This window comes from Amblyomma mixtum, chromosome 3 (genome assembly GCF_055824585.1).
Source record: "Amblyomma mixtum isolate Tamu chromosome 3, ASM5582458v1, whole genome shotgun sequence".
Lineage (NCBI taxonomy): Eukaryota > Metazoa > Arthropoda > Arachnida > Ixodida > Ixodidae > Amblyomma > Amblyomma mixtum.
Genome location: NC_143014.1, coordinates 221,368,536 through 221,393,609, shown reverse-complemented (window position 1 = coordinate 221,393,609; position 25,074 = coordinate 221,368,536). Strand labels below are relative to the sequence as shown.

The 25,074-nt window shown below is 50.6% G+C and overlaps 2 protein-coding genes across 7 annotated transcripts in view; one reads left to right on the top strand and one right to left on the bottom strand.

Moving 5' to 3' along the window:
• The window catches only part of LOC149353759 (uncharacterized), a 273,957-nt gene that overhangs the window by 219,303 nt on the left and 29,580 nt on the right, over nucleotides 1-25,074 (bottom strand). The gene's annotated exons all lie outside the window — the stretch shown is intronic.
• The window catches only part of LOC149353760 (acyl-CoA desaturase-like), a 127,335-nt gene that overhangs the window by 92,383 nt on the left and 9,878 nt on the right, over nucleotides 1-25,074 (top strand). For all 5 annotated transcript variants that reach the window (XM_089582815.1, XM_089582819.1, XM_089582818.1 and 2 more), the window contains 2 exons: nucleotides 13,626-13,824; nucleotides 14,413-14,543. In XM_089582815.1, coding sequence (XP_089438941.1) covers nucleotides 13,626-13,824; nucleotides 14,413-14,543 — 330 coding nt within the window. The remainder of the gene's footprint in view (nucleotides 1-13,625; nucleotides 13,825-14,412; nucleotides 14,544-25,074) is intronic.

The window sequence follows — 25,074 nt, the reverse complement described above, 5'->3', positions numbered from 1 at the left end:
CTCAGTTGAGAAATAGATGTTAAAGTCAGTTAGTTCCTGATTTTGGCTTTCGAACAATTTGGACATTGCTCTGTGATCTTTTCGTTCTCAAGATTCTATTGTGCATTGTACGTAAAGATTTTTTGATAGTCTAGTTCGTACTAATTTCTATTTCATGCTTTCGGTGCTTCAAGCGCGAGTTTAACCTGTGTGTAATGTTCAGGTCCCTCCAATACAAAAAAGGGGGGATGGGGGGGGGGGGGGGGGGGATTAAGCGTTCAGCGTGCTCCAAGCATGGTTTTTCCTGCTTTCTGACTAGTTTCCGTGTTGGCGTATAATGCCAGAAAGCCTTTTTTCGAGCTTTAGCCCAGAAATAATAATAAAAAAAAATATTTTTTTGCAAATTGGTTGTTCCCTTAGAGGGGGTTTCTAGGGGTATTTCTGTTCTAAATCATGGCTGCAAACAACGACCGTCTTCTTGCAACATGAACAGTATCAAATTCTATTAAGAAAATTATGCATGCACAGTAGAATATATAATGAACATAAAATAACTGCTTTATCGTTTTATATGCGGTATATACTTCTTCGTGTGTGTACTTAAATTGCTGCTGTTCGCAACTGCGCCATAGATAGCAAAGCGAAGGCGCGTTTGTAGGCGTGCCGGGGCGACGAGAATATGCAAAGACGAGAAGATTATTAGACAAGAAAATACGAAGCTAGCGAAGCGTTCAATAGATCTGCATAACTATCCATTTTAAGGAGCTCATGCGCTTTGCTTCAGTACTGGGGCGTTTCCTTGGTCACTTATACAGGCAAAGATTAACTCCATACTCAGTAACTATGCACAATTAGTACAAACTACCTAATTACGAAAAAGACGTTTAGGCAGTTTGTTGTGCCATGTTTGATGGATCATTGTCAGCACCGTTACGCAAATAATTCATTCTTTTGTAATCTTGTTGTAATCGTGTCTACGATCGTGCAATGCAAATGAGTCGACGGACGGCTCATGTTAGCATGCTATATATGCCTTGCATGCATTTATGCGCGAATGAAAGTGGCGACAGTTTCTTTCCCCATGCGTTTTGTTTCGCGATAGCATGTAATTTCCTCGTGTAATGAGGCATTATTATTGCAACACGACTGGAAGGCATAGCAAAGATCGTGCGTTCGGATGAATGAAAGCAAGGTAGGAGCGTCCCCTTTTAAACTAGGTGGTGGCAGTTATCATCATGCTCGACTTTTTTAATATATATTTAATCAAGCAAGCCGTCAAACATAGCCGTATTATCCACAAATTCACCATTTTTTCTTTTAAAAGAAATTTTAATCTTGAACTTGTAGCCTTAGGTCAACGCCCTGCATTTCAGCCACCAATCTTCCAATCGCCTTTTGCTAACTGCTACCGCAGGTTCATTCACATAATCTTAGTTCTACACCCTAGGTCTCTACATCCTAGGGTTTAGAGTGACTGTAGCAACGTACGTACCAGCGAGCGCGCGCTCTGTCGGTCACTACCTGGACCATTTGTAGATCCTGTAATTTTCTTTTCTCTCCGTGAGAACTTTTGTTTCCCGCTCTCCGAGTCAAACCGTTAGTTGAGCGGGTAATCGCTAGATGGCACACATTTTCCGCCTGCAGACGGCCACTGCTCGGCCGCTTGTTCCTCTTGGCTCCCTGCCTGGAGTGACGCTGAAGGACAGGGTTTAACGGAAATGGAAAAGCCACCGAACAAACTCCGCTGGCTCGTCACGAGAGCTTCGACATTCGTACGAGCGATGGCGCCACCGTTGCCATTCGTTATCTTCGATCTAACATTAATGATTCTTAAAACTTCCTGAGAGCTCAGGGCGGTGAGGATCCCGACAAATTTCTGCACAGGGGTTAGGAAGTGCAATTTCCTCCCGGCGTAGCTTCAGTTTCGTGCGTGCACTGAGGGCGGGCGGGGTCGCGAGCACAGCCTGAAATCTCGAAGAGTTCTTGACAGATGAACGTTATGGACATGTTAAAAATCATGGGATGTTTTCTAATTTTCTTCCTTGAGCCCATTACTGTGGAACTGCTCTTTTTTCTAATTTACTTGTCAGGCACATTTGTTTTATTCCTGCAAGAATAACCGAAATCTAAGAGTTCACAGAATTCCGCCTAGCCCCAATGAACTGGTCTTGAATGAAGAATGACACTTCGGAAACCCTGCAGGTTGCTTGTTTCTGTAAACAAGCCTCACAGACGGGCTCCGAGATGTCATCTTCACTCGAGACTTGGCCAGTGTGAGCAGTCATAGCTGCTTCCTGAGATTCGTCAAAACACTATGTGCAGTTTCGAAGCACAACATTGCAGAACGCAATTGCAACTGTCGGCAGGTCTTTAAGACAGTCGTTAAACATTGTCGGCGGTCTTTGCGCACGTTGACAATCTCGTGCTCCATATCTGCACTAGCACTTCAGAACCATGAGGTAGACACACTTCGCAAGGGTCCGCTCACTGCAGTCCGCTCAGTGCAGTGTTTCGGACTGCGTGCAGTGGTACGTGTCTAGCCCCATTAGTGACAGCGGCACGATCACCTTGGGATATGAGCATTTGGCACTTATCCAGGGCCTCGGGAGCAGCGTCGTGCAGGATCGTCCAAGTTTATGAACAAGAGTCGCTAAATAGGGTGCTTCAGAGCTGCGGCTTCCCGGCAGAAAGGCGTCAGCGTTGGCCTGTGAGGCTGAGTTGGCACGCTTCGGAAGGTTCTGATATGGGGGACCGAACGCTGCATGCACGAGTTCGCAGGCATCGGGGTTTGGACGACAGCATGGCTCGCGCCCATTAGATCTACCACGCGTCATCCTCGATGTCGCTCGGTGCTTTCATAACATGCGAACGTGCGAGCAATAGATACACAGGCTTGTATTCCTTGGTTTGAACGTGGGCGAATTTGGCTCGAGTTCAATGCAAAGCGGAGCTTAAAGGCATGGCTGCGGCCAAAGAACCTGGGAGAGATGAATATGTATGAAAGAAATTAAGGTGCATTCACCGCACCGCATTCAGCAGCGGAGCAAGAAGTGGCGGTTTAGCAAGTCGGCCAAAGAGTATATATACCGCTTGAATGCGGGAAGCGTGCACGGCGCACGTCTTCTGCCGACGCATAACCATAGCCCGGTGAAGCTCTAAAGCATGCATAGCAGTCAGCATCAGGACTGCGTTAGCCGTATGAGGTGTAGACGGCAGGCTTGTAGTTCTTTTTCGGTTGTTCGTTTTCTGTTGCACGCATATGCAACAGCCTACAGCTCATGTACGAACAGTTGATTTATTATTTACGGCGGCAAGACTGTCAAAAAGAGCTTTGCTTACCATCGCAGCGCCTATGGTACAACGAGTGGAATACTGTATACTGTAGGACTCCGCACGCAGTAGTGCATGGGGCTTTAGCTACTTTGGAACGGTGCATGTTTTGTCGATTTAATGGAACACCGGGCTCCTGGAATGGGCGCACATGTCCAACATTTTAGGACAAAAATTCGAATATTGGAAAATTCTAAGCTACTGTTATGTAAATATTGAAGGTAATAGTTCATTCTTTCGACATGTAGCGAAATCTTTCTTTTAATATTATTGTACTGCTCGCATGGGGCAGTTAAGACTGCCATAAAAAAACGACGGGAAATGCTTTTGACGATCGCAAAAGCGTCAGCAGTAAAAAGATGTAAGCCCGTGAGCGGGAGATCTGAGGATATATTGGTTGTTATAGGGAAATCTTACAATATATGAAAAAAAAAAGATGCGTTTATAAACTCATTCCCGCTCAAAAATGCTCTTGTCCAGAGTTGTTGGGTATGACGCCGCTAGGGGCGCTTGGTTAATTTACTCCATCCTGCGGGTAGTCGGCGAAGCCAGCTTGTCACGCACCTTCCTCTGCGCGTTTCAAGCAACTTAGCACTTGAAAGACCAGCTCGCAGAGTACCGGCAAGGATTCGCAGAAGGGTGACTGCGGGAACCGCTGACCTCAGCAGCTTGTTCGCGGCAGGCAGCGGACAACGGATGAGATTTGTTTCAAGAATAATAAGCTCGCGAGGCTTCACATCGCGAGCCGTATATCCGCGTCCTGCGCACGGAATAAGCAGCGTCAGCAACAGGAGGGCGCCCTGCGCGCCTCTGACTCACGTTTTCAATTGCGAGCAAATTAGCGTTTGAGACTGTTTCCCCGAGCACTTTCCGGTTTTGCTTTCTCCCGAAGAACCTCCTTATCGGAGCTCGGAACAATGCCGCCCAGAGACAATGGGAGAAATACAACAGATGATGAAATAGTCGCGCAGACCGAATGAGAGGGAATGTTTCCATATTCTCGCGAGACAGAGATGGATGGCGAGGCGGAAGAAATGTCTCCGAACACGAGGGGGCGCATTTCGTTGCACAAGCTCAGGACGAAATAATGGAGGCTGATTGCTAAGTGCGCCCTACTGCGGCCTTGAGAAAAAACAAGGCTCTCCCTCTACTTCTTCCCTTCTTTTCTAAAGAATACACGGTCCGCATAACTGCGAGTTTGGCAGGCTATGCTGCTTCTGAATACATTTTTATTCGCAGCCTTCGAACACTTTATCTTTAGACGCCGTGATTGTTGCAGTAATAATATATGAAGAACCGTAAGAGCGGCGAAAGCTTATTATTTGCTTCAAGCCCCAGCTGTTACGGCGAGCATTCTCGTTTCAAATGTGTTGATGGTCATTGTCTAACGCCCCTAACCTCCCCTATGTCTAACGCCCCCCCCCCCCAAAAAAAAAAAAAAAATGAAATAAAACTGGGAGCTGGGGATTGTCATTCTACGGTCGTGATCTTGAGAACTGAACTGTATTTGAGCAGAGCTTTTTTGCATTAACATAAAAGGATAGGCATTGAAAAGACGGCGCCTGATTTAGATTCGGTATTTTGTTTTATTCGTTGCCGTCACATTTCACGTTCAGCGCCATACTGCTTTCTGAAATTCGTCCTACGGTACGCAACGACAAACTGACACTCCCTATCAGACACTGAGCAAATGCAAAGGCGGTATGGTGCACGAGATCGAACTTTAATGCGCTACTCTCTGTGTCTTCATGCATAAACGCGTAGGCGCTCCCGTAGTAGCGAGTGTTCTGTAATCGCACGTGATTGCCCGCTAGGAGAACGGATGTTCCGTCGGTCGCACACTGGCAACGGAAGTGTTTCAAGTCACGATCATTTTTTTTCTCCCCCCCCCCCCCCCCCTCTTCCTCTCTCTCTGTACACTGAGATCGAGACGTGTTCTACGGTCGGGTGCTTCTTTTCCGGGAATCCACGCGCGATGCGCAGCGGCGGTACAGACGAGCCAGAGACTGCTAGAAGTTTCAATAAAACCTTGCGAAATTGTTGCAGTGAATTCACACGGTGTACAGGGCAGATTCACACGCCGCCCGCGCGGAGTGCGGACGTGCTGGAACTTATCTCGCTCGACCATTGCCTTCAGATGAGTCTGCTTTTTTTTTTCCCCTTTGCTAACATTTTAAGCTTTGTATTTTTTTGTGTCACCCGTTATACGAAAACTTCACACGACTCATTAGAGTGACCAAAGAGAAAAGAAAAATGGAGTTGAAGACAGCAACGCGGTCACGTCTGATCGACATCCATTATTACCTGGTATATTGCACGGCCACAGGCTTGCTGTGCAGCGAGTTAAACGAGATTTCATCCACCGGCAATGATTATCCGGAATCACCGCTGATTCGGAAAAAAAGAAAAAGAGAAAACGGAACAGCTTAGACTTCCGTGACTTTGCTCACTCTATAACGGTGAACTTTCTTGTCATGACATGCACGGCAGTATGACGATGATTGTTTTGATAACCGTTGTTAGGACGCAGTTTGCCGAAAAAAAAAAGATATTCTATTAGACATTTTTCGTCCCGTGCACTTTAATTAAAAACTGAAAGCACTATCTGACCCACCTGCAGGTTATTAACTATAATAATTGATTAAGAGAAGCCTTAGCAGCAGTGCGTATGTGGCTAGTTGGTGCAGATTCGATAACATAATTTGAAAACAGCGACGTATGCCTTGTCGCATGCGAGCGCGTTGTTTTCCCATCACGTTCACGATGCATTACCAGCTCTTACGTTATTACCTCGTGACGTTTCATCATTTCAGCCCTCGCATACTGTCGGTGTGAAATATATATATATATTCCCCATTGAAACTAACTATTAATCATAACTGAGCTTGCAAATTAGGTTCGGTAAAGTCTGTGCTGTATATTTTTTTCTTCTCGCTCCACGGTTCAAGGGCAGTCACCGCAACAACATAATAAGAACGCGCGCTTTAACAATACGGGACATACCGGTGGTATTCTGCAGGGTCGGTCAATACGTGTGACCATCGTGGAATCGTCAACCAGCGAACTTTATTCCCGACCGTCAAGAAGCAAACCGCTACTTCCGACGACCTTCCAAATAAAGCGCGGCGGAAGCAAATTCAATTCAAACGAGCAATTACCGCGCCAATGGGCGCGCGTGCCAGGGTGCACGTAGACACTGAGCGCTCATTAGCGCGCGTGACAAGGTACGAGATCCCGTCGACCATCGAACGAGTGAACCCTCGGTCGCTCGCCGCAGCGTGTCCTTGACTCGCCAAGTATTGGCGCGGCCAGTTCCTCTTGCTGGCCGCCGGCCAACAGCTGTTTCGATGCGAACGTAGCGGCGGCGTTGAGTCAGTCCACGGGGCTGCTTCGGGCGATGAATCGCTGGCCGCGCTGTACTAATACCACGCGGTGGCGAGGTCCCGCGCAGCGGCTTCGGGAGACACCGCCGCCGCCAGTACTTCCTCAGTCGCGCCAAATTCACGATGACCGAGCGAAAGAACGAAGAGCTCGCTACCCCTCCGAGCTCTCTCGCAATCCTCTTCAAGGCAGCGCGCGCTTCCTCGACGAACGGCGACGACGGTTATTCGAGGAAAAAAAAAAAAGCCCCGTCCGTGAGGGAGCGCCGCGGCGGTCGGCGTGTGTACGCACGGGCTCTTGGAGGAGTCATGCTTACCAGTGGAGCCCCGCTAGTATTACCGCCCGAGGTTTTCGTTTCTGGGTTGTTCGTGTAAGGTCGCCGAGGAGGAGCTGGGAGATTGGTGCCTGGTTATTTCACAGGGGAAGGAAGGAGGATAAAACAAAAAATAAAACGCCAGGGAGCCTCGGGCGCTCATCACATCCAGCGGCGGCGCGAAGGGCGCATTCGAAATCAATTACTGACAGCGGCTGTCGGCGACGCTGACCAGGAAAGAAGCAACGAAGCATACACGCATACGTCGCGAAGGGAGTCGGGGGAGGAAATTAAAAGCGCGCAAATATCGGGTGATCGCAAGGTTTCGCAACTCCTGCCTGGCTCTTCGCGCGTTCCTGCTGCAGGGTTCTGCACTCAAAGGTTCCCGCTTCCTTCAACGGGACTGGCACTTGCGGTGGACTCCCGGCGCGTTTTGTAGGTTAGCTCGTGCCTCGCGTTAATTGTTTTAACACGTGGACAATTACGCTCTGACAGGCGGATGCGATGCACCCCGATGCCTTAATTACTCCCCCTCCTCAAATCCTACTCCGCGGGACTGCGAGTGTCTCGGCTGTTACGAGAAGGCACCCGCGCGTGGCCAAGCGAGTGCTGCTGAGAAGTCCCGGCTGGAAAGACGCAGACTGCTTTACAAGCAAACACGCAAGCATCGTTCCAGATAAGTGCGCTTTGTCGTCATATCTGAATTGTGAGTAGAATTCAGATATCGCGGCAACGCGCATTTCGAATAGGCCCTGTCTCGTGCACAACCTAGCGCACGACCGGACGCAGGTCGCCTTTGAGGGTCGGTACATCGAAGCATCAGAACGTACGCAGAAGGCCCTGCTTCACGCGTTGCTTATATCCGTTGTAGTAACAAACATCTTTTTAAATAGGCACAACCTCTCTATGTTTTCAGTAACTTCATGTACGTAGCCAGAAATTTTTTTTCGGGAGGGGCCCAGGACATTGGTGGTGCATGCTAAATGAGAAACTACTAGGAGGGCTAGAGGGGCGAGGAAGGACATATACAAATTCAAATTCAAATTTATTTAGCATCAACAATGATGTTACAGAACTCGTGATGCAACGGGGTGCTAGCAAAAAGCCTGTAACGGCTTGACAAAGGCTAGCACCCCGTTCACAAAGCAATACAGCAGTGGACAAAAAGTGATAGCGATATAAAGAAAAGCAATATATATATGGCGACGGCTTTACATAATCATAAAAACATGTTAAGTGATAGGGCTAACATTGCGGGTTCATAATTGTAAGTGTTAATGTCTTGGAGGTGACTTGGAGGTGTTATCAGAAGAGTTAAGAGCATGTGGTAGTGTGTACATCAGCATTTGGCGGCCATAGTTAGTACGGGTGTGAGGAATCTTCCATGTCTGACTGCTTCGTGTGCTATATGCTTTCGCAAACGGAGACAGGGTCGCAAGGTTTTCAAGGAAAGGGTCATTATTTAGATGAAAGGCATGATGACGTTTTAACAGAAGTGCATTGAACAGGTTTGGTAATGGTTGTAATCTAAGGTCATCAAAAAGAGGTTTTGTGTGGGTACAAGGGGTACACCCCCCTCACCCTCCATGGATATGTGCCTGGTATAGTGCCCACCATACATCAAGGTTCTAGTTAAAAAGCAAAAATAAAGTTTGGTGTGGAGAAAATTACTTCCTCCCCCACTTTTTTTTTTTTGTAGCCTAAGGCAGCCCTTGGACGGAATGTATATAACGGCTTTTTAGTTTGGTTGCAATGTCCAGTATCCCCATCGATCACTCTGAGAAGGTTGAGTGGATGTATCGGCGTTGACGGAATTACAGAGAGGTTTGCAGTCGTGCATTATTGATGATACGGTTTATTATCGTCTTAATAGTTGTAAATTGACGGCTTGCAATCCGAAGCCCAAGTTGTGCAGCGAGCGGGACGAAACACACCGCTGAAGCGGCTTCTCTCATTAATATATTAATTTGAATTCCAATTCATACCGATGTGTCACCGTGACCAATAGAAATAATAGAAAACAGTGGCATCATGTTCATGCGAATGCGGAAGCCCTTTATATTCTGTAACCGAATTATTCCAAAGCTAAAGGGGTGTATATGGCCTCGAAAATTCTATAGCATGGCTATACTTTCTAGTTTCTTCCGCAGTGAAGAAGCATTTGGGCTGAACGCGGCCGGCATCCGCGTGTTTAAGACCCCCGAGACCCTAAAGTCCGCTTTAGACCGCCCAGTGTCTTCAACGTGCGCGCTTTCAAACTACGCGAACCTCCATACGCCCGCTTCCTGTGGACTTTAATCGGTCTGCGCTCACGCGGTCACTACGGGAATGTTCTTTTCGTGGCCGCTGAAGAGTTGCGCGTAGGTCGGTAAGAAGACACGTAATCATGCACAGCAGTCGCTTATGGATGGGGAAGCCCTGGCTTCAACATCTAAGAAGCAAGGGAAGAAAGACAAAGGATCCGCGCCCATCAAGAGGCTGCACGCACGCGTTGTAGCGGAACAGGGAAGGAACGGCCGGTGTGTGGCATGGGGATGTTTAGCTGGGGAACACTGCCCCCCGTCTCTAACCGCCGACGGCGCAGGTATGTTTCCTCTGCACGCATTCTCTTGGCCGCTCATCTGTGAGAAATGAGTGTGCTCGCGCTTTGAGGCGCCGCCCCAGAAGAATAAGCGCACACTACCAGCTCTGTGTCCTTGCGACCGTAAACGCGCACTCTCCTGCCCCCTTTTGGTATTCTCACTACCGCCACCTGTGCCGCAGCGGAAGAACTACGCGAATCGCATCCCTGTCGTCGTGGCGCGTGCGTGCCTATGGCCCCTGGAGCTCGCCAAGAAAAGTAGAGGTCGCTCTGGCGTGGCTGTTGAAAGGGACCTTGACTGTCCTATTTATATTCCTTGTTACAGCGCACGGGCATACGAAGCGAGACGATAAGAAATGCTGCTGCTTGCAGATGCAAAATTAATAGTTACGATGCGGTTAACGAATGTTGCGAAGTAATCCAATGCAGCTTTAAATGTATGGCATCGCTTTCGTTTCGTCCAAAATGGATTAATAAATTTGTCCTCGCCTGTCGACGGGCTTCAATAAAAATAACTGTGCAGGATGGAGCAATCCTTGGGCTGGCTAAACTCATGTACTGCTTTCAGCTTTTTAGGCTGAAAACGAACCGCGCAACAGGTTTCAATCGCAGAAGGTTGCGGCTGAAGTGATCGCGTTCGAATCGCGTCAGACTGTACGCGACCAGGACTAACGCTTCTATATTGTGCGTTCTTTCTGAAGATGCTGGCTCTTCCGAATGCAAGGAAATAGAAGACGCACACAAGGCACAAAGGCCGCATATTTATACAGTATTCATTCAATACTGTATCGTTGTTGCGGCTTCTGCAGCGTCTTCTCGGTTGTCAAGCAGAAGGAGGGCTCTCAATTGTCATGAACCAAACGCAAAACATTTTCAATGCGGCCTACGTCAATTTTGAGCCTTAATTCGCTGTTGCCATTTTGCTTAGCTGGTCCTCGCGGCTACGTCTACGACCTGCTGAGCAATACCAATTGCTTTTCCTAAACCTTAAAATTAATATTAAATTAAAAAAATGACGAAGTAGGTTTGTGTCCAGGCGAATGAAAAAAAAAAGTGTTGCGTCGCATTTCCAATATCCGGAATAAAGAGAAGTGCCCACTCCTCGGCCCGGTTGCTCCATCGTCTTTAGTCCGCCCTCGTCTCGTTTTATTGAGATGCCTACAATTACCTCAGACGTATGCTTTAACCCGCACACTTCAACCATCGTTTGGCGTCGTTTCCAAACAGCTTGCGAGCATTATACCGTCATCACGATTTGCAATGGGACTGAATGTGGGCGCCCGGTACCGGCTCCGAAAATAATAGCAATATCCAAGTAGAACTATTAGGAAGAGGATCCCAGGTTGTCTGCGCGTACGGCACAGGCATCGGAACTCAGTTCTTTTCTCGCCACTCGTCTCCAAATCTATTCGGTCAAGCTTCTGCGCGCAAGGAATCCTAATGTATGGTGGCGATGTCCAGAAATCTAGTGACGCAATATTAAAGGATTACGGCATTACCAAGGATCCTTATGCAGTTAACATTTACAAGCTGGGTGAGGTGTCTCTTCTCTACATTGAATTGACACAAGAAGTGGCCTCAGCTTCACTTTGTAACCGTCTCGCTGCATGAAGATCTTGAGTTCCTACATGTTATTCTAGCTGATGCTTACACGATCAGCCTAATGTGACAACATGTCGCAGATGCGTTCACGTCTACATCCGAAAGCAACTGTCATTCCCCGTTTTCTCTACTGCAGGTCGCCACAAATGAACCCAGAAAAATAGTTTGCTCATTGACAGCATCGCAGAGGGTGGTATTAACTTCACCTTTTGAAAACCACTCGTTGGTGACAGCGAGGGCAAAAAAAAAAAAAAAATGGCTCTTTCTATTTCCTGCTGATAGAATGATGGGCACCGTCGACGTTTACACAGTGTAACATGTTCTGACCACTGGGCGCCGTGAAGGCAATCACGCGATGCGCTTCCTGGTCTCAAAGATCCTCATCATTTTTTTTTCTCTCCCGATGGACCGGCAAATCCTGGAAGGAACGGCGCTCGACGAGCCGGAAGAAGCGGGAGCAGGCGTGGTGTACGTGACCTATTAAGTGTAGGCCGACGGGGGAGGCTGACCTTGGGCAGCCACCGGCAAAGGTTGCTCGCTCGACCTTGCTCGCGGGGTGAAAGCGACCGTTCGAACGGGCTGCCCGCGGGGTGCCGCGCTGCCATTCCACACAGCCGGAGGGAAGGGGTGACGCGGAAGCCATTTTCTCCCTGCGGGAAAGCCCGCCTCCCCGCCACTCCCTCGCCCTTGACGCAGTGTACGGTTACAGTGAAAACTATCGGCTCCCGTTAATGGAAACAGCTCACGATGCTGGCGCAACCAGCTGTAAAACACCGTCGTCCCTCGCTGCATCCGACAGCATCCGAGGGAGTTGGCGCCGGCCAAAATTAGGATGCCAGGGTGCTCTGGGAGTATCGGTAGCTCTTTCTTTTTTTCTTCTGCACTTCGGCGAAAAACAAGCGCGTTTATGCAGTAAAGGTCCGCTGTCAAACCTACGAGGCGTCTGACGATTCAAGTGACATAACCTTACAAAAAAAAACAAAACAAAAAACGAACAGACTGGGACAGCAAAAAAAAAAACAGGCGGACTTCCCCGTGGAGGGTATTATTTAATACTAACTGATTCGATCATGACCACTTAAGAGCTTATAGAGTACAAGGGATAAGAATGGTTTTAATAACGCATTCGGGAGTGCACGTAATGGATGTAGAGAAGGCCATAGCTTTCTGGCGTCCCGTGTGCTACGCAAACCGAACAGGCCGTTCTCCTAACGGAAAACGCTCCGCTTAGTGCAGCCAGGAAGGGGCTCGCGTGGTGTACGTGCCGAAAGTGAGAGGCGATGACCCCGCCGGTCAGCCGGAACAGGAGCTCACGTACGCCCTTCGCGGGAAGAAAGGAGCGAACGCTTCCACACAATGGCTGCGGACAGAGAGGGGCACTTCAGTGCGTTTTGCTCGGGGATGCCGCTTTCTTGGTCTTTTCTTCAAACACTCTGGGTAAACGTTTCAAAGCCCGCCACACAAGCAGAATACCCTTACGTTGCCGACCCCTTCGCCCGCTTTCCCTCATTGTTCGCCAGCCGGCAAGCGTGACCTTCTCCCTCCCGTCTTTCCCTAGTTTGGATGGGTCACAGGGGGGCGTCCACGCAGGTAGGAAAGGGCGTAATGAGGCTAGAACGCCGCGGCCGGTCCTCACTGGTCCTTTGGGCGGCCGTCCCCTCAGTAGTGGAGCAGGCGTCGCGCGGCGTACTTCAGTTTCGTTAGAGCGGTGTCTTCTCCCGGAAGGTTGCAACTGTGGAGGTCATGGAGGCGCGTTGGTGTCTTACGCTACCTTCACTGGACAGCATCAAGTGCGGCGCGGTTTGTGCTCGAGTGAGAGACTTTTTCGGAAATTTTGCATGAACTCTCTCTCCAATTGGGCGAAAGCTGTGCGCGTGCAGATAGCGGGCACAGACGGGCCTCCTTCGATTCTGACTGTTGTGTCGCTCCTTTGAACTCATTCTTTATTGCACGCGTCGTGAAAGCCAGGATGAAAATGAGCGAAAGACTGCTCCGTTCTCGCACTATGACAACAGGGAACCACCGCTGCCGTTCTCCTAGGACGAAAATCGTGCGAAAGCAATTTTACTGCAACGAAGTCAGGCTGGCCTGTAAGTTGTCCTGCAGTGTCGTGGTCACTTCGGGACCCGAATAAATAACTCCGTGGACCGCGCAAAAAAAAAAGTAAGAAAGAAAGTGTTATCTTGTCCCTTCGTTGAGGCCTCTTTCAAATAAAGTATTGCTTGTACAATCTCTTGCGATATAAACGGGCCGCGCAGCCACCTGCCATCATTGATGTTTCACGAATGACATCACATACGGTCTGCTTCTAGAAGCACATGCGTACTATAACTGTAATTTGTTTCGAGCAACTGGTTTGGGCCGTTGACCCTCTCAGCTGATGACAGGCCGGGTGCTTCTTGGAGAATGCGTCATGTCTTGTCGTCTCCGTGGTCGCAGATCATCACGTCGCACAGCACGACCGTGCAGCAGCAGCAGCAGACGGTGCCGCAGGAGCCCGAGAAAGCCAAGCAGCCCGCCTTCAAGACCGAGGTCGTCTGGCGGAATGCGGCTGTCTTCGCCGTACTGCACTCGATGGCCCTCTACGGCCTCTACCTGGCCGTGACGCGCAGGGCCTTGTGGCAGACGGCAGTTTTTGGTGAGCCATTCGCCTCTCTTTCCCCAGGGAAATTCCCGGACACAACGTCTGCCGTGACAAGCGCAAATTTTGCGCCGCATAGCTGTGAACTTGGCGATGGCTTAAATAAGCGATTGGTGGAGTCGGGCCTCAAAAAGTGACAGAGTTTTCGCTCTAAAACGTCTCGTGATAAATGACATGACAAATCATAGCGACAGGAAGTCGGATTTTACCTGCAACAGACCTTCTTCCGCAAAGCTTTCTCCCCGAATTCACCGATAAATTTTTTCCGCAGGGCTACCATTTCTACGCCGTCAAGTGGCACTGTAGAGCCCTCTCTCCGGCTTTTTCCCCTGCATGCAGGCGTACCTTTTTACGGGGGCAGTAGGGCTGAAATTTCCATTATTAAGCTGATGAGAGTAGTGTGCTTATGTCTAATCGCGAAATGAACTGAGGCGGTAATGTGCACGCGACACACGCTATGCTTTCTCATTTGTTGCGCTTGTCGCCGCCCTTAATTAACTGCCTTCTTTTGCACGTGCGGAGGCGGTACACTTTGCCTCGAGGTTTAGCACCACGCGCTTACAGTGTGGTTGTGATCCATCGCAGCCGTCGTCTGGGGAATCTGCGCTGGCCTGGGAGTCACGGCTGGGGCGCACAGGCTCTGGTCCCACCGTGCGTACAAGGCACGCTTCCCACTCAGGGTGGTGCTCATGATCTTCAACTGCATGGCCTGCCAGGTGAGCCACACCCGGCAGCGTTTCGTGTACAAAACACACACACGGCATCCACGTCACACGCGTGTCGGATGCACGGTTTCTTGTACACGTACCCATCGTTCTCGTTCTTCATCACCGTCATTACGTCCGCTACAAGAGCAACGCCTCTCCCATTCCCCTCCACTTAGCCTCGTCCGGTGCCATCCTCGGTCGCTTTGTTTCCAGTGTCCGTAACGTAAATTCAAACTTTTTAGTTAGCCATGAAGTTTCAACCTTGCTTCTGAGCACTGTGAAGACACATCTTCCTCGATACAGATCAAATCCGAACGCTCCAGTCTCCAGGCCTCATTTTTTTTTATTCCCATCGGCACAGCATAGGTCTCAGAAGCATGCTTACTATCAGCACGTCTGCGGAGGCTGGGGCGTTGCGTTCGTGATCCGACGGCCCCGGATCAACGAGCGCTACTCCTGCCGTCGCCGCGTGTTCCAGGGAGCCCTTTTCGCGCGCTACTCGACACCAGGATCTCGGGGATAGAAATTTCCTGCCGCAGAAATACAGGACCACCGTTTTACTGACATTCGCACTACCCGCAGAAGAGCAGAGCGTTTACACAAGACTTAAACAGTGCGGCAAGTTTGGGTTCTGGCTGCTTTATTTCCTGTAGCCGCATTTTCCGATCACTAGCGCCGCCTTCTCTTGCGCTTTTTTTTTTTTCGTCAGGTAATGCTACACACGCCTCTACAGTAAGAGTAAAGCTTCGTCTCGATCAGACACTTTCCTACAAGTTGAGTCACCGTTGTAGGTCGAACAAACTGTCATTAGCAGGATTCTAACAAGCGCCATCACTAAATCACTGCAGGTGTGTTAACAGCGGAGGGCAGGCGACTGTTGGTGTTGAAGACTGAGCAGCCGAACTTCAGTACACTGTTACGTAATTTCCTCTACTACGCGATAACCTCTTCCAGCAACTACCGCTCTTTTTTTTTCTTTCTTTGTTCACTTCTGTTGCTCCTAAAACGTGAATTGTAAAGCAAGCTATCCCGTTGAACAGATTCGGCTGAGCTGCACCCGCGATCACAGAAATTGAAGGCGTAAAATGAAATCCGCCGCGTGCGAGCGTGCACGGACACGTCCAGCTGCCCTATTACGTCGGCGACGCGAACACGTTGTGGCGTAACGCTGACGCGACCGCCATTTAGGTCGAAGACCCACGCTGGCGCACTGCGCGAGCGCGGGAACCGCCCGAATTGTTATACACTGCGCGCCGGCCGGTCTGCAGCAAGTTCGATCAAAGCAGCCGAGCTCGGCGTATTGAGGCAAGTGGGCGATCCGGTGCGCCCGTTGTAAATAGCCGCCGACTCCCGAAGGAGCGCCTCCGTTTCGCCATACTTCGTTAGAGAGAGGACGAATGAGCGGAGTAGCGGCACTTCACGGTTGATGCATCCTCGGTTATCGCGTTTGGTCCCGACACACGCAGCACGAAAAATGAAGCCAGGTGATGGGCGCGCCACGCACAATTTAGGCGACAAAGATGTGGCTCGAAATCAATGCAGCAGGCACATTGCACAAGTTGTTTACCAGAACCGTTCCCCCGATAGAGAGGCTCTTGAGGCTCGTCCACTGCCCAGACGCAGTTGCATCAGAGGCTGCATATAGACCGCTTTCGCGACGAGGAACCGAAACCGGCGCCGCGCGTAGACGCTAATAATAGGATGCAGTACGCCGCAGATACGGGACGGCGTTTTTTTTTACTGTCTGGCTGTAAGTAAAAGTACAGCCCCGCACATCCTCTAGTATTTAATTTCCGTTATTGGGGAACAGTTTACTCGCGGCCGCAACGTCTTCAATTATTGGCACAGTGATGGCAAGAGTGAAACATCGCTTGTCGCATATCCAGGTAGGCTTTCGCGAAACTAACTCGATGTCGTAGCTGCTCGAACAACTGGGTGTAGTTGTGCACACTAGGCCTACTCGACAAATGAAGTGCTACTAACGTCGAGTTTAAAACAGTCGTCAAAAAATGACCAACTTCGCTAGCTTTCAATAGCCCTAACTCGTTACAAAAGTCTATCCCAAATTCAAGCATCACGGCAACTATAATTTGACAGTTTCTCCGCGTCGTTCTCTCGACCGCCGTTAGGGCCAGCTTTACGATAGCGTCGCTTTGCCCCACATCGGTTATACACAGTTCGTAGCCAAATTTGCTTACCTGTGTCAATCATCGGCACGACGGTGGAAGGGCCTAGCCTTACAAAAATTTTTCAGACAGTCTATAGACTGTCCAACACTTCTGTCTATGTCTATTGACTCTCTATAGGCAAATCCTAGAGAATAGTCTGTAGGCAATACAAATGCTATAGACAGTCTATAGACGATCGATATATTTATGGCCATACACTTTTGGTAGACTTTTATCTATAGACAGTCTATAGACTATGAATAGACAAAAAGAAGCATCTATAGGAAGGCAATAGAGTCTATAAGAAGTCTATAGGCGTTCTATAGACCATGGTCCGCGCCATCGTCAGCCAAAGTTCCGGCTATTTTTCGACCGAACGGCTTCACTGCTGTTTGAAGAGCTTTTTCTGTCCGTCAGGAGCTTTGTATCGCACAAAAAAAAAAAAAAATCAATGCGGAACCACCTAAATACCGATCTGTGCTGCTTCCGTCATAGTCGGTGTGTGTGTCGCAAATACGACCCCACATGAAAGAATGGCGATCGCGATCTGCGAAGACGCTAGATGGCGTTACCTTTCCAAAATGACGGCGCTCTAGAGAAAACGGTCTATAAATAGGGTACGTATTTGAAGTTATCAAGCATATGGAGCGGAATTCCGAGTGTCTGTAGGTCCTGCACTAAGCGAAGGCGCTGCGGTTCTTGTTGCTATTATTACATTTTGCAACCTATTATCGGGGCTCGGATTTCAGTCGGTGTTTTCCGAGCTTCGCTCTGCCTTCATTTTCCAAGCTGCCTGACATGTGAAGAGCTCTGATGCAATCGATAAGGCTAAAGCTAGGAATTGATGACTTCCTACTTAAAAGGTGATTACGTCGAACAAGGAAATTCATGAAGAAATAAACAAACAAACAAACAAACAAACAAACAAAACAAGAGGCCGTATTCATTGGCAGTTACTTTACTAATCAATCGCTTTGCCTCTTTATCGCTGTTTAGCCGCATCTCCAATACTTGAGCGAGCGAGTGACATTGCTTGTTACATATGAGCAGTGACATCGCTGTCACCAGCTAGGAATGGTAAAGTCGCCAGGAATATGAAACAAGGACAGAACTATTGAAAAGTGCAGTCCGTAATTTTTGGCATTTACATGTGAATCCCCCCGCCCCCCCTTCCCCAGCCACATACACGCAGATACACGCAATTGTTTTAATTTGTGGGACTACGGCTGTATGTCCAGCTGTAGCCTTGACTGATCACCTGTTCGGTATCAGTTTAGACACAGTATGGTGGGTAGAGACACGAAATTCTGTTACGCCGTAACACGCAGCTTGGCTAGCTGCATTCCTATGCGTGCTTCTAAATTGATAGTTCCGGGTGTCCACTAGAGATTATTTTGATTTGTTTTTCATCCCAATCGATAACTATGGCTGACCGCTGGAGGAGGGGGGCAGAGCGTTTTCGAAGCGATAGGTGTCTATCACCGAAGCATGCTAACTCGCATAAAAAAAAAAAAATGGCGAGACGATCGCTATCACTGCATCCGTGCGCCTCATTTGGCGGTTCAACCAGTCATGGTACATGGTTGACATTTTCTTGTTTACCCTTCTTCTCTTCGTCTCTCTCAGTGTCTCTTTTTGTTGCGTTATTTCCATTATGCCGCGTAGGAGACAGGGAGTACGCATGCAAGCACCGGAGAGGCCGCTCTCCATTCGAGCAATGTCTGCGCGAAGTTTAGAAAAAAATGTGAAATAAAAAGAGGTGCGGCCGCGCGAATACGATGTGTGTGTGCTGGGGGGATGGGGGTTGAACGTGTCGCAATAGACAGCCACCACCCAGAGGCGCATCTCGCGACGCGGCGCGATTGCTGCCGAGGCCGGCGGCCGAGTCCGTCCCGTGTCTGCTGCGCGTAGCCCAGCCCATTGCGTGGAATGTAGGTCACCGGTGGCGATCCCCTCTCCACCGGCCCGCTCTCCCGGCGCCCGGAGCGAGTGAATGACCCGCGTTGGCACTGACCTTGCAGCGGGATTCTCCGCGCCCAGTCTCGCTTCTCGCCCCTCTTCTCTCTCGCGCCCGATTCCAAGCAGTGTTGCCGCTTGCGCCGCCTGGTCGCCAGGTCTAGGTACTCGTAAGGGAAACTGGGCGCAACAATTCTGCTTCACGAGGTGCGGGTAACCGAGCCGGAACTTTTCTTTGTTACGCGAAGGCCCTAATCGGGCTTCTCTGGCAATTTTTGGCGCGCCTGCAGGCGGAATTACTGATGCTCTCTTCCTTTTTTCTTTCGCTTGTTAAGGGACGTCACATTCTGGCATTTCCAATTAAAACGTTGAAAGCAACGGCGCCTCCTGACCGACCATGCTGGAGTTGCTGTAGGAATTTGCTTGAGTCCAACACAAGCATCCTTTGTTCCTCCGCGAGTACCAGTTGGAGGGAAATATTTGGAAACTATAGCTTGGCGCGTTTTCGGATTGCTCGCGAATGCTTTCTCCTCAGGGGTTCTTTCTCTACAATTCCAAGCGGGATAGAACTGGTGTCAATTGTTTTAATCAGTCGTTCTCATTAGCTAGACGAAGAGTGACTGTCTCACTATTCACACCTGCCTCAAGTCGCTCACTGCGGCTAGCTGCGTGGCTAAGGTGCAGCACAAATCCTCGGAACACGCGCGTGCATTCTGATGCTGACAACTCAGACGCTGGTTCTGCTGTACCACAGTCTTGCGCTGCAATATTCCCCTTTCCCTCAAGCTCGAGCCTAAATACTCAAGCAACAGATTGAGGCCGGCTTCTATTTTCTTCTGCCTTTGGTTTGCACTCAAGTCTATATTCGCTCTTGACAATCACAAAACGCTTGCTCCAAATGGTCGTCGCTTCGGCCTTTACTAATATCTTTTTTTTTGGCCACCCACTGCTCGATATCAAGGATTCCCACTATCATATCAATGAAGACCTCGTTCCTGCCTTTCCCTGTCTCTATCTCCAGCAGCCTTTGGAAAAATTATCGCCTGCGATCTTATCACCGCGAACTCTTGAGATATATATTTCGTTCGCCAAAACAGACCAGTGACCTCGAATTCTATCCAAGCTTGTATTTTTCTCATCTGTACTGCATAGAACACTGCGATATTTCCCTTCTTCGTTCTTTCACAGAATCGCTGCTTTTCCTGCATGGCGTAGCAGTTGCGAGATAATAGGCTTCGTGTTGGAACGCTACAATGCAAGAATTCGTTTTGCACATCTGCCTTTCTCTATATAATACGCTGCATTCTGTGCGTCAGCGTTAGAGGATGTTTTTTTTTTTTTAATTATAATGGCAGCAACAGCTTCGAAGCATTCACCTCGCTGCATTCGTTTAATTTTTTTTTCTGCTTCGCATTTCATGGCACGTTCAAACGCGACTTCTTCGTGCTTGGTGCTCCAAAGCTTTTTTTTCCTAGACAAACCTTTCGCGGCAGGAAACACGTCCGTATGAACCGACCAGCAGCGCAACTTCGTGGAAACGGAAATGAAGCTGGTAGCTTCAACCACATTTGTAGCTGTTACCTGGATGACGCTAGTCCGGCTATAAAATCCTCCAAGCCCTGCCCGGTGCGGCCGTGGCTAACCTCACGTGGATCGCCCTCACTCTTTCCATTTCACCAAAGACAACACAGAAATTGACGTTGGCGTTCACAGTACCCCTATCAATCTCAGTGTCCTTGTATATCTTGGAGGAAAGTCCCGCTAACGCAGACAGACCCATTGTGTGCGAATGACACCGCCAGCACCGCGTCGCGCACCCTTTGCGTGGGCGTTATGGAGGCCCATACGTAAAGGTCACTGGGCCGAAACCGGAAATTTCGCGGTACCACTGCGCAAGTTCTTAATCCTTTGCCTGCGCGTGTTCGTGACCTAGCGATAAGAGGGAAGACTATTACGCCGGCATCTGCGCGTCTTGCCAACGTCCACATACGAACATTTTGAGATTGCCGCAGCTGCTGACGTCACAAGGTCGACAGGTAACTGCCAAGTTGACGACGTAGATTGTGCAGGGCGTTCCGCCTTTAGCGCGAATTAGTGTTTGCAACTGTTCCATGACGAGTGGCGCTCGTGGGTCAGGGATTTATTTTCGGTCACCGCTCTTGACAGTACTCCGTGAAAAGCGGCATCACCGTTGCTGCAAGCACGCTACATGCGCGCCTTCACTTGCGTTCAATGCGACTTACTTGGTGGAGCGGGGAGGACTTACACCCTGGCTGTCAGGGCCATGTCTCGACGCTCTCTGCAGTTAAATTTGAAGGCGAAAACAAGAAGGGAAAAATATCGTTGACTGTCCTTACGATAATATTCGCTCCACCGCGAGGTCACACTGAAACACGAAGAGACTTCTCTGCCTGCCTTGCAGCAGCCGAGCAGGAACAGTGGCACTTTTAACAACCAGCTTGTGTTCTGTCGGTCAGTTGACCTTATTATCTCCTTGTTGTGTTTGTCAGTCGGATAATGCGGCTTACTGTGGTAAATACACAGCAGCCAGACATTGTTTTATCATGATGTATACCATGTGATATATCATACAGTGGTGGTCCAGCTGCTCCATTTGCTCCATTTTGATACATTTGCATTTTGCTGCACCAGTCTGCTCCAAAAGTGGCAAATTGATCAATATTGCGCCTTAGCTGCTCCAAAAAGAAGACACGGTCGCAGGAAAGCAACTATATTTAGAGCCATTCAGGATTTCGGTCGACAACCTACTAAAACGTTTTCGCAGTTGGCAACCAAGGGCGTTGGTGGGCTGCCTTGTGGTAGAATTTAGCAGCCAGTTATTATGGAGGAAGGAAAGAACTCGGGAGAGGCTGTTACTTCACATTTTTTGAAGCCGGCTCCTGTAGGGAAAAAAGCTGAGCAGGGAGCGTCCGGTGAAGCCTAGTCATAAAGACCATCGCCGGCCCCATTGAAGCGCGTGCATTTCAGACCTTCATGCAGTAAAGGTGTTGCGGGAGTTGACCTTGATGTAACGAACTGGCTACGCCCTCTATCTGTTAGTGCTGAGCCACTCAAAATTTGTTAGAACCACGCTAAAGTTCCGTGACGATAAAGCACGAACTGACATGAGAGGAACGCCGATCGCATCGAGCCGCTGCAGTTGGCGCATCTCCGGCTCTTTCTCTTTTGGAACGTCATACCACGTGGCGTTACAACTGTTCATGCTCAAAAGCAGCGAAAGATGATAGGGCATAGCAAAGACCCGAGCGGTGCGCGACCATCACTGCCGCGTAGTTGCTCGCATGATTCCGGTGCCGATAACTTTGGCGTGTCAGGAGCGGGGACGGCAGAGATAGCCGGCGACGCAAGATGAGGAGTCTGTTTCCTGGGGCTACAGCGAGGGAGCAGCGGGGAAGAACCTCCGCGGTTGGTCTACGGCAGCGGCACGGCCGCATGCGTTCCTCTCCAGCTCGGTCGCGGTGCCCCCGCCTTGCGCGGGTCGCAGCGGAGGTGGCGGCAGCTGCTGCTGCAGTCACACTATCAGCATGATCGCAAAAAGTTTCTCCACGTTTATGACTTTCGAGTAACACTGCTTTGTGTAAATGTTTTCAAGGTGATTGCACCTACTTTTATTTCTTATTTCGGTTCCCGTTCTGCAGTGTCCTTTTGACTCACTTCGCGAAACCTACATGTAACGGAAACCCGGATGTAAAGAAAAATCTCACTTTTTAAAAATTTCGTTACAACCTGTGGGAATCTGGCTTTCCGCCGTCGCCTTTGCGCGGCTGTGCCGGCCGCCCGCGTTGTTTCTCCTCTTTCCCTTGCTCCCGCCTCAGGCGGTGGAGAGGCGGCTGGGTGACTAATCACTGTCATTTAGCCACAGCTCCGCCCCGGCTCCCCAAGGGCCTTTGCCATTGGCGCCTTTTGGCGGGAATCCGGGATCCGCTTTGGGCGGCCGCGCGCCGCGCGACCGTCCGAGCGGGGCCCGGAGAGAGAGATCCCTCCGAGACAGCGTAAGGTGCGTACGTTACTGTTTGTCCGTGCCGGCCTTTGCCGTTCGGACCAGTGCTTACTCGAGCTCGCCCGCACGTGTCCTCTGACCTGCAGCGGCTCGAGCCTGTCACTCGGGGTCCAGCGACCTCAGACAGGCGTACCTTGCGTTGAATGCCCACTCTCTCTCGCAACCGGCCCAACGGTCGACACGAGAGAGAGATCACAGCACTGCCGCGGGGACATTCTCCTGCAGCGGCGTGCTAGCGGTGCGCATTACTCGAGTCGCTTCGTGCGCGCAGCGGAGCCTTGCTCCTCGCGCGCCCCCGGGACGGGGTGACTGTTGAGTGTGTGTGTATCAGCTGGAGGACGATGTGAATAAACGTCTCCTTTGTGAACTTGGAGGCCTATTTCTTTGCGGCGAATCGCTCTCCTCCCAGCGGAGGTTGAGTGCGCTGCAACGGTGTCCCAGTGTGTGTGTGGTGAAGGCTGATCGGGGCCCTTGGCTCGCGCGAAGCTCGAACCCGCGGTGGGTGGTGGCCTGTGTCCACGTAGGAACCCACAACTGGCGCCCAACGTGCTAAGTCATTGGCGCTTACGCCTTTGATGGCACATTAGCCGAGCAGGTCGCCTTGACGATCACGCTTGCGCACCATGTCTAACACCCCCAGCGGGGCACTCGGCAGCTACATGTCGGCTCCCTACGGAGTTGTAGCGTCGTTTTATCCGCTGGCTGCTGTTCCTTCGAATAGCTAGACACCGTGGTTGGCCGCGGCCCCCATTGGGGTTTACGGCGACACAACCCAAAATGTCGACCACGCGGCTCCCATTGGAGCTGTACCGGGAGCACCCTGCGGTGCATCCGCTGGTCACATGCCTCAGCTGTGCAAGCTTTCCGTCCAGTGCGAAAGCAGTTCGTGTCACGCTGCCGCAACCGGCAGTTTCGAACAGCAGCAGCCGTGCCCCGCGAGCAGTCAATTCTGCTCTGGGAACGGCGAGGCGCTGGCCCGGTTCCCTGTGGAAACCACGCCGCTCATCGAACTAGGAGCCTTGCCTCCCTCGTTCGTGCAGCCCGCCCAAGCCTCCACTGAGGCAGGGGTGCAGTGCGCTCAGTTGGCTGATGCGGCTCCGCGAGCCTGCGGGTCGGCTGGCGCGCTGGGCTCTCCTGATACAGCATTACGACTTTTCGGTGCAGTATCGAAAGGGGAGCACAAACGTGGTAGCTGACGCGCTATCCCGTGCCCCACTCGCCAACGGCGCCTTGACGCTTGTATGCGGAGGGGGCGAAACAGCGGACGAGCCGCCGGGCGGCAAGGAGGGGGAGCCCGCAAACGGGTTAACCCATTCCGCTAACCAGGCAAGCAGCGCTTCGCAAAGCGGACGAGAGGCAAAGCTCTGCGTGAGCGCCTTGGAGGTGCCGACGCGAACGGAAATTTTGGCTGCAAACCTGAGTGGGGACGAGACCAAGCTCCCCTCTGGGATGACTGGAATCGTTTTCAGCCGTAAGAGCTACTGAAAGCCCAGCAAAATGACCCCTTTTGTCGCGAGGTGAGCGACGGTCTCAGGGAGACGGAGCGCCGTGACGCTACTTGTATTGTAGCGGGCGCAGGGGGGCAGAAGCCAGCGTGTGTCGCGGCGAACCCCGGGGAGTCATATTTGCTGGACCATGACGGGCTCGTGCTGAAATACATAGCCACCGATGACGAGTCCATCGACCCGTTCTAGGTGGTTATCCCCAAAAGTTTGAGAGGCGCACTTTTGCGATTCTCTCATGACGAACCACTGGCCGGTCATCTGAGTGGCTCCAAAGTTTTTGCAAAACTGAGTCAATCGATGACGTGGCCCGGCATGAAGCGTGACATTTTCCGCTATTGCCGTTCCTGCCATGTCTGTCAAGCGGTGAAGTCACGGGGCGGCAAGCCGCCTGGAATGATGAAACCAATTGACAGTGTGCGTCCGTGGCAGATGGCCACCTGCGATTTGATGGGGCCTTTCCCCAGGAGCAAGCAGGGGTTCATAGACCTGAAGGCCTACGCGTCACGGTCTGACGAGCTTGCGCCGGTACCCATTGGTATCAAAGGCAAGCGCAAAGGCACAACTGGTGCTGCGGAACGCAAGCGTACGGAGCACCGGTACAATCTGAGGCGACGGTCACCGGCGTGATTGATGCCGGACGGCGGACTTTTCCGCAACCGAAGGCACGCAGCCTCAGCTAGCTGGCGAGCTTTCTCGTCAGGCCCTACCCAGGTGAAGCACGGTGTGTTATTTTTTGTTGTTTCTGCAGCATGCTCAGTTCCAGCCTTGTGTGTTTATCAGTTTATTTATTTGTTGCTTGCGTCAGTTTCTAGCCACTTTCGTTTCCTGCTTGTACGTCTGTTTTCGTTCTAACGTACCAGACTTGTACATAGGCAAACTTCAGCCAGTTC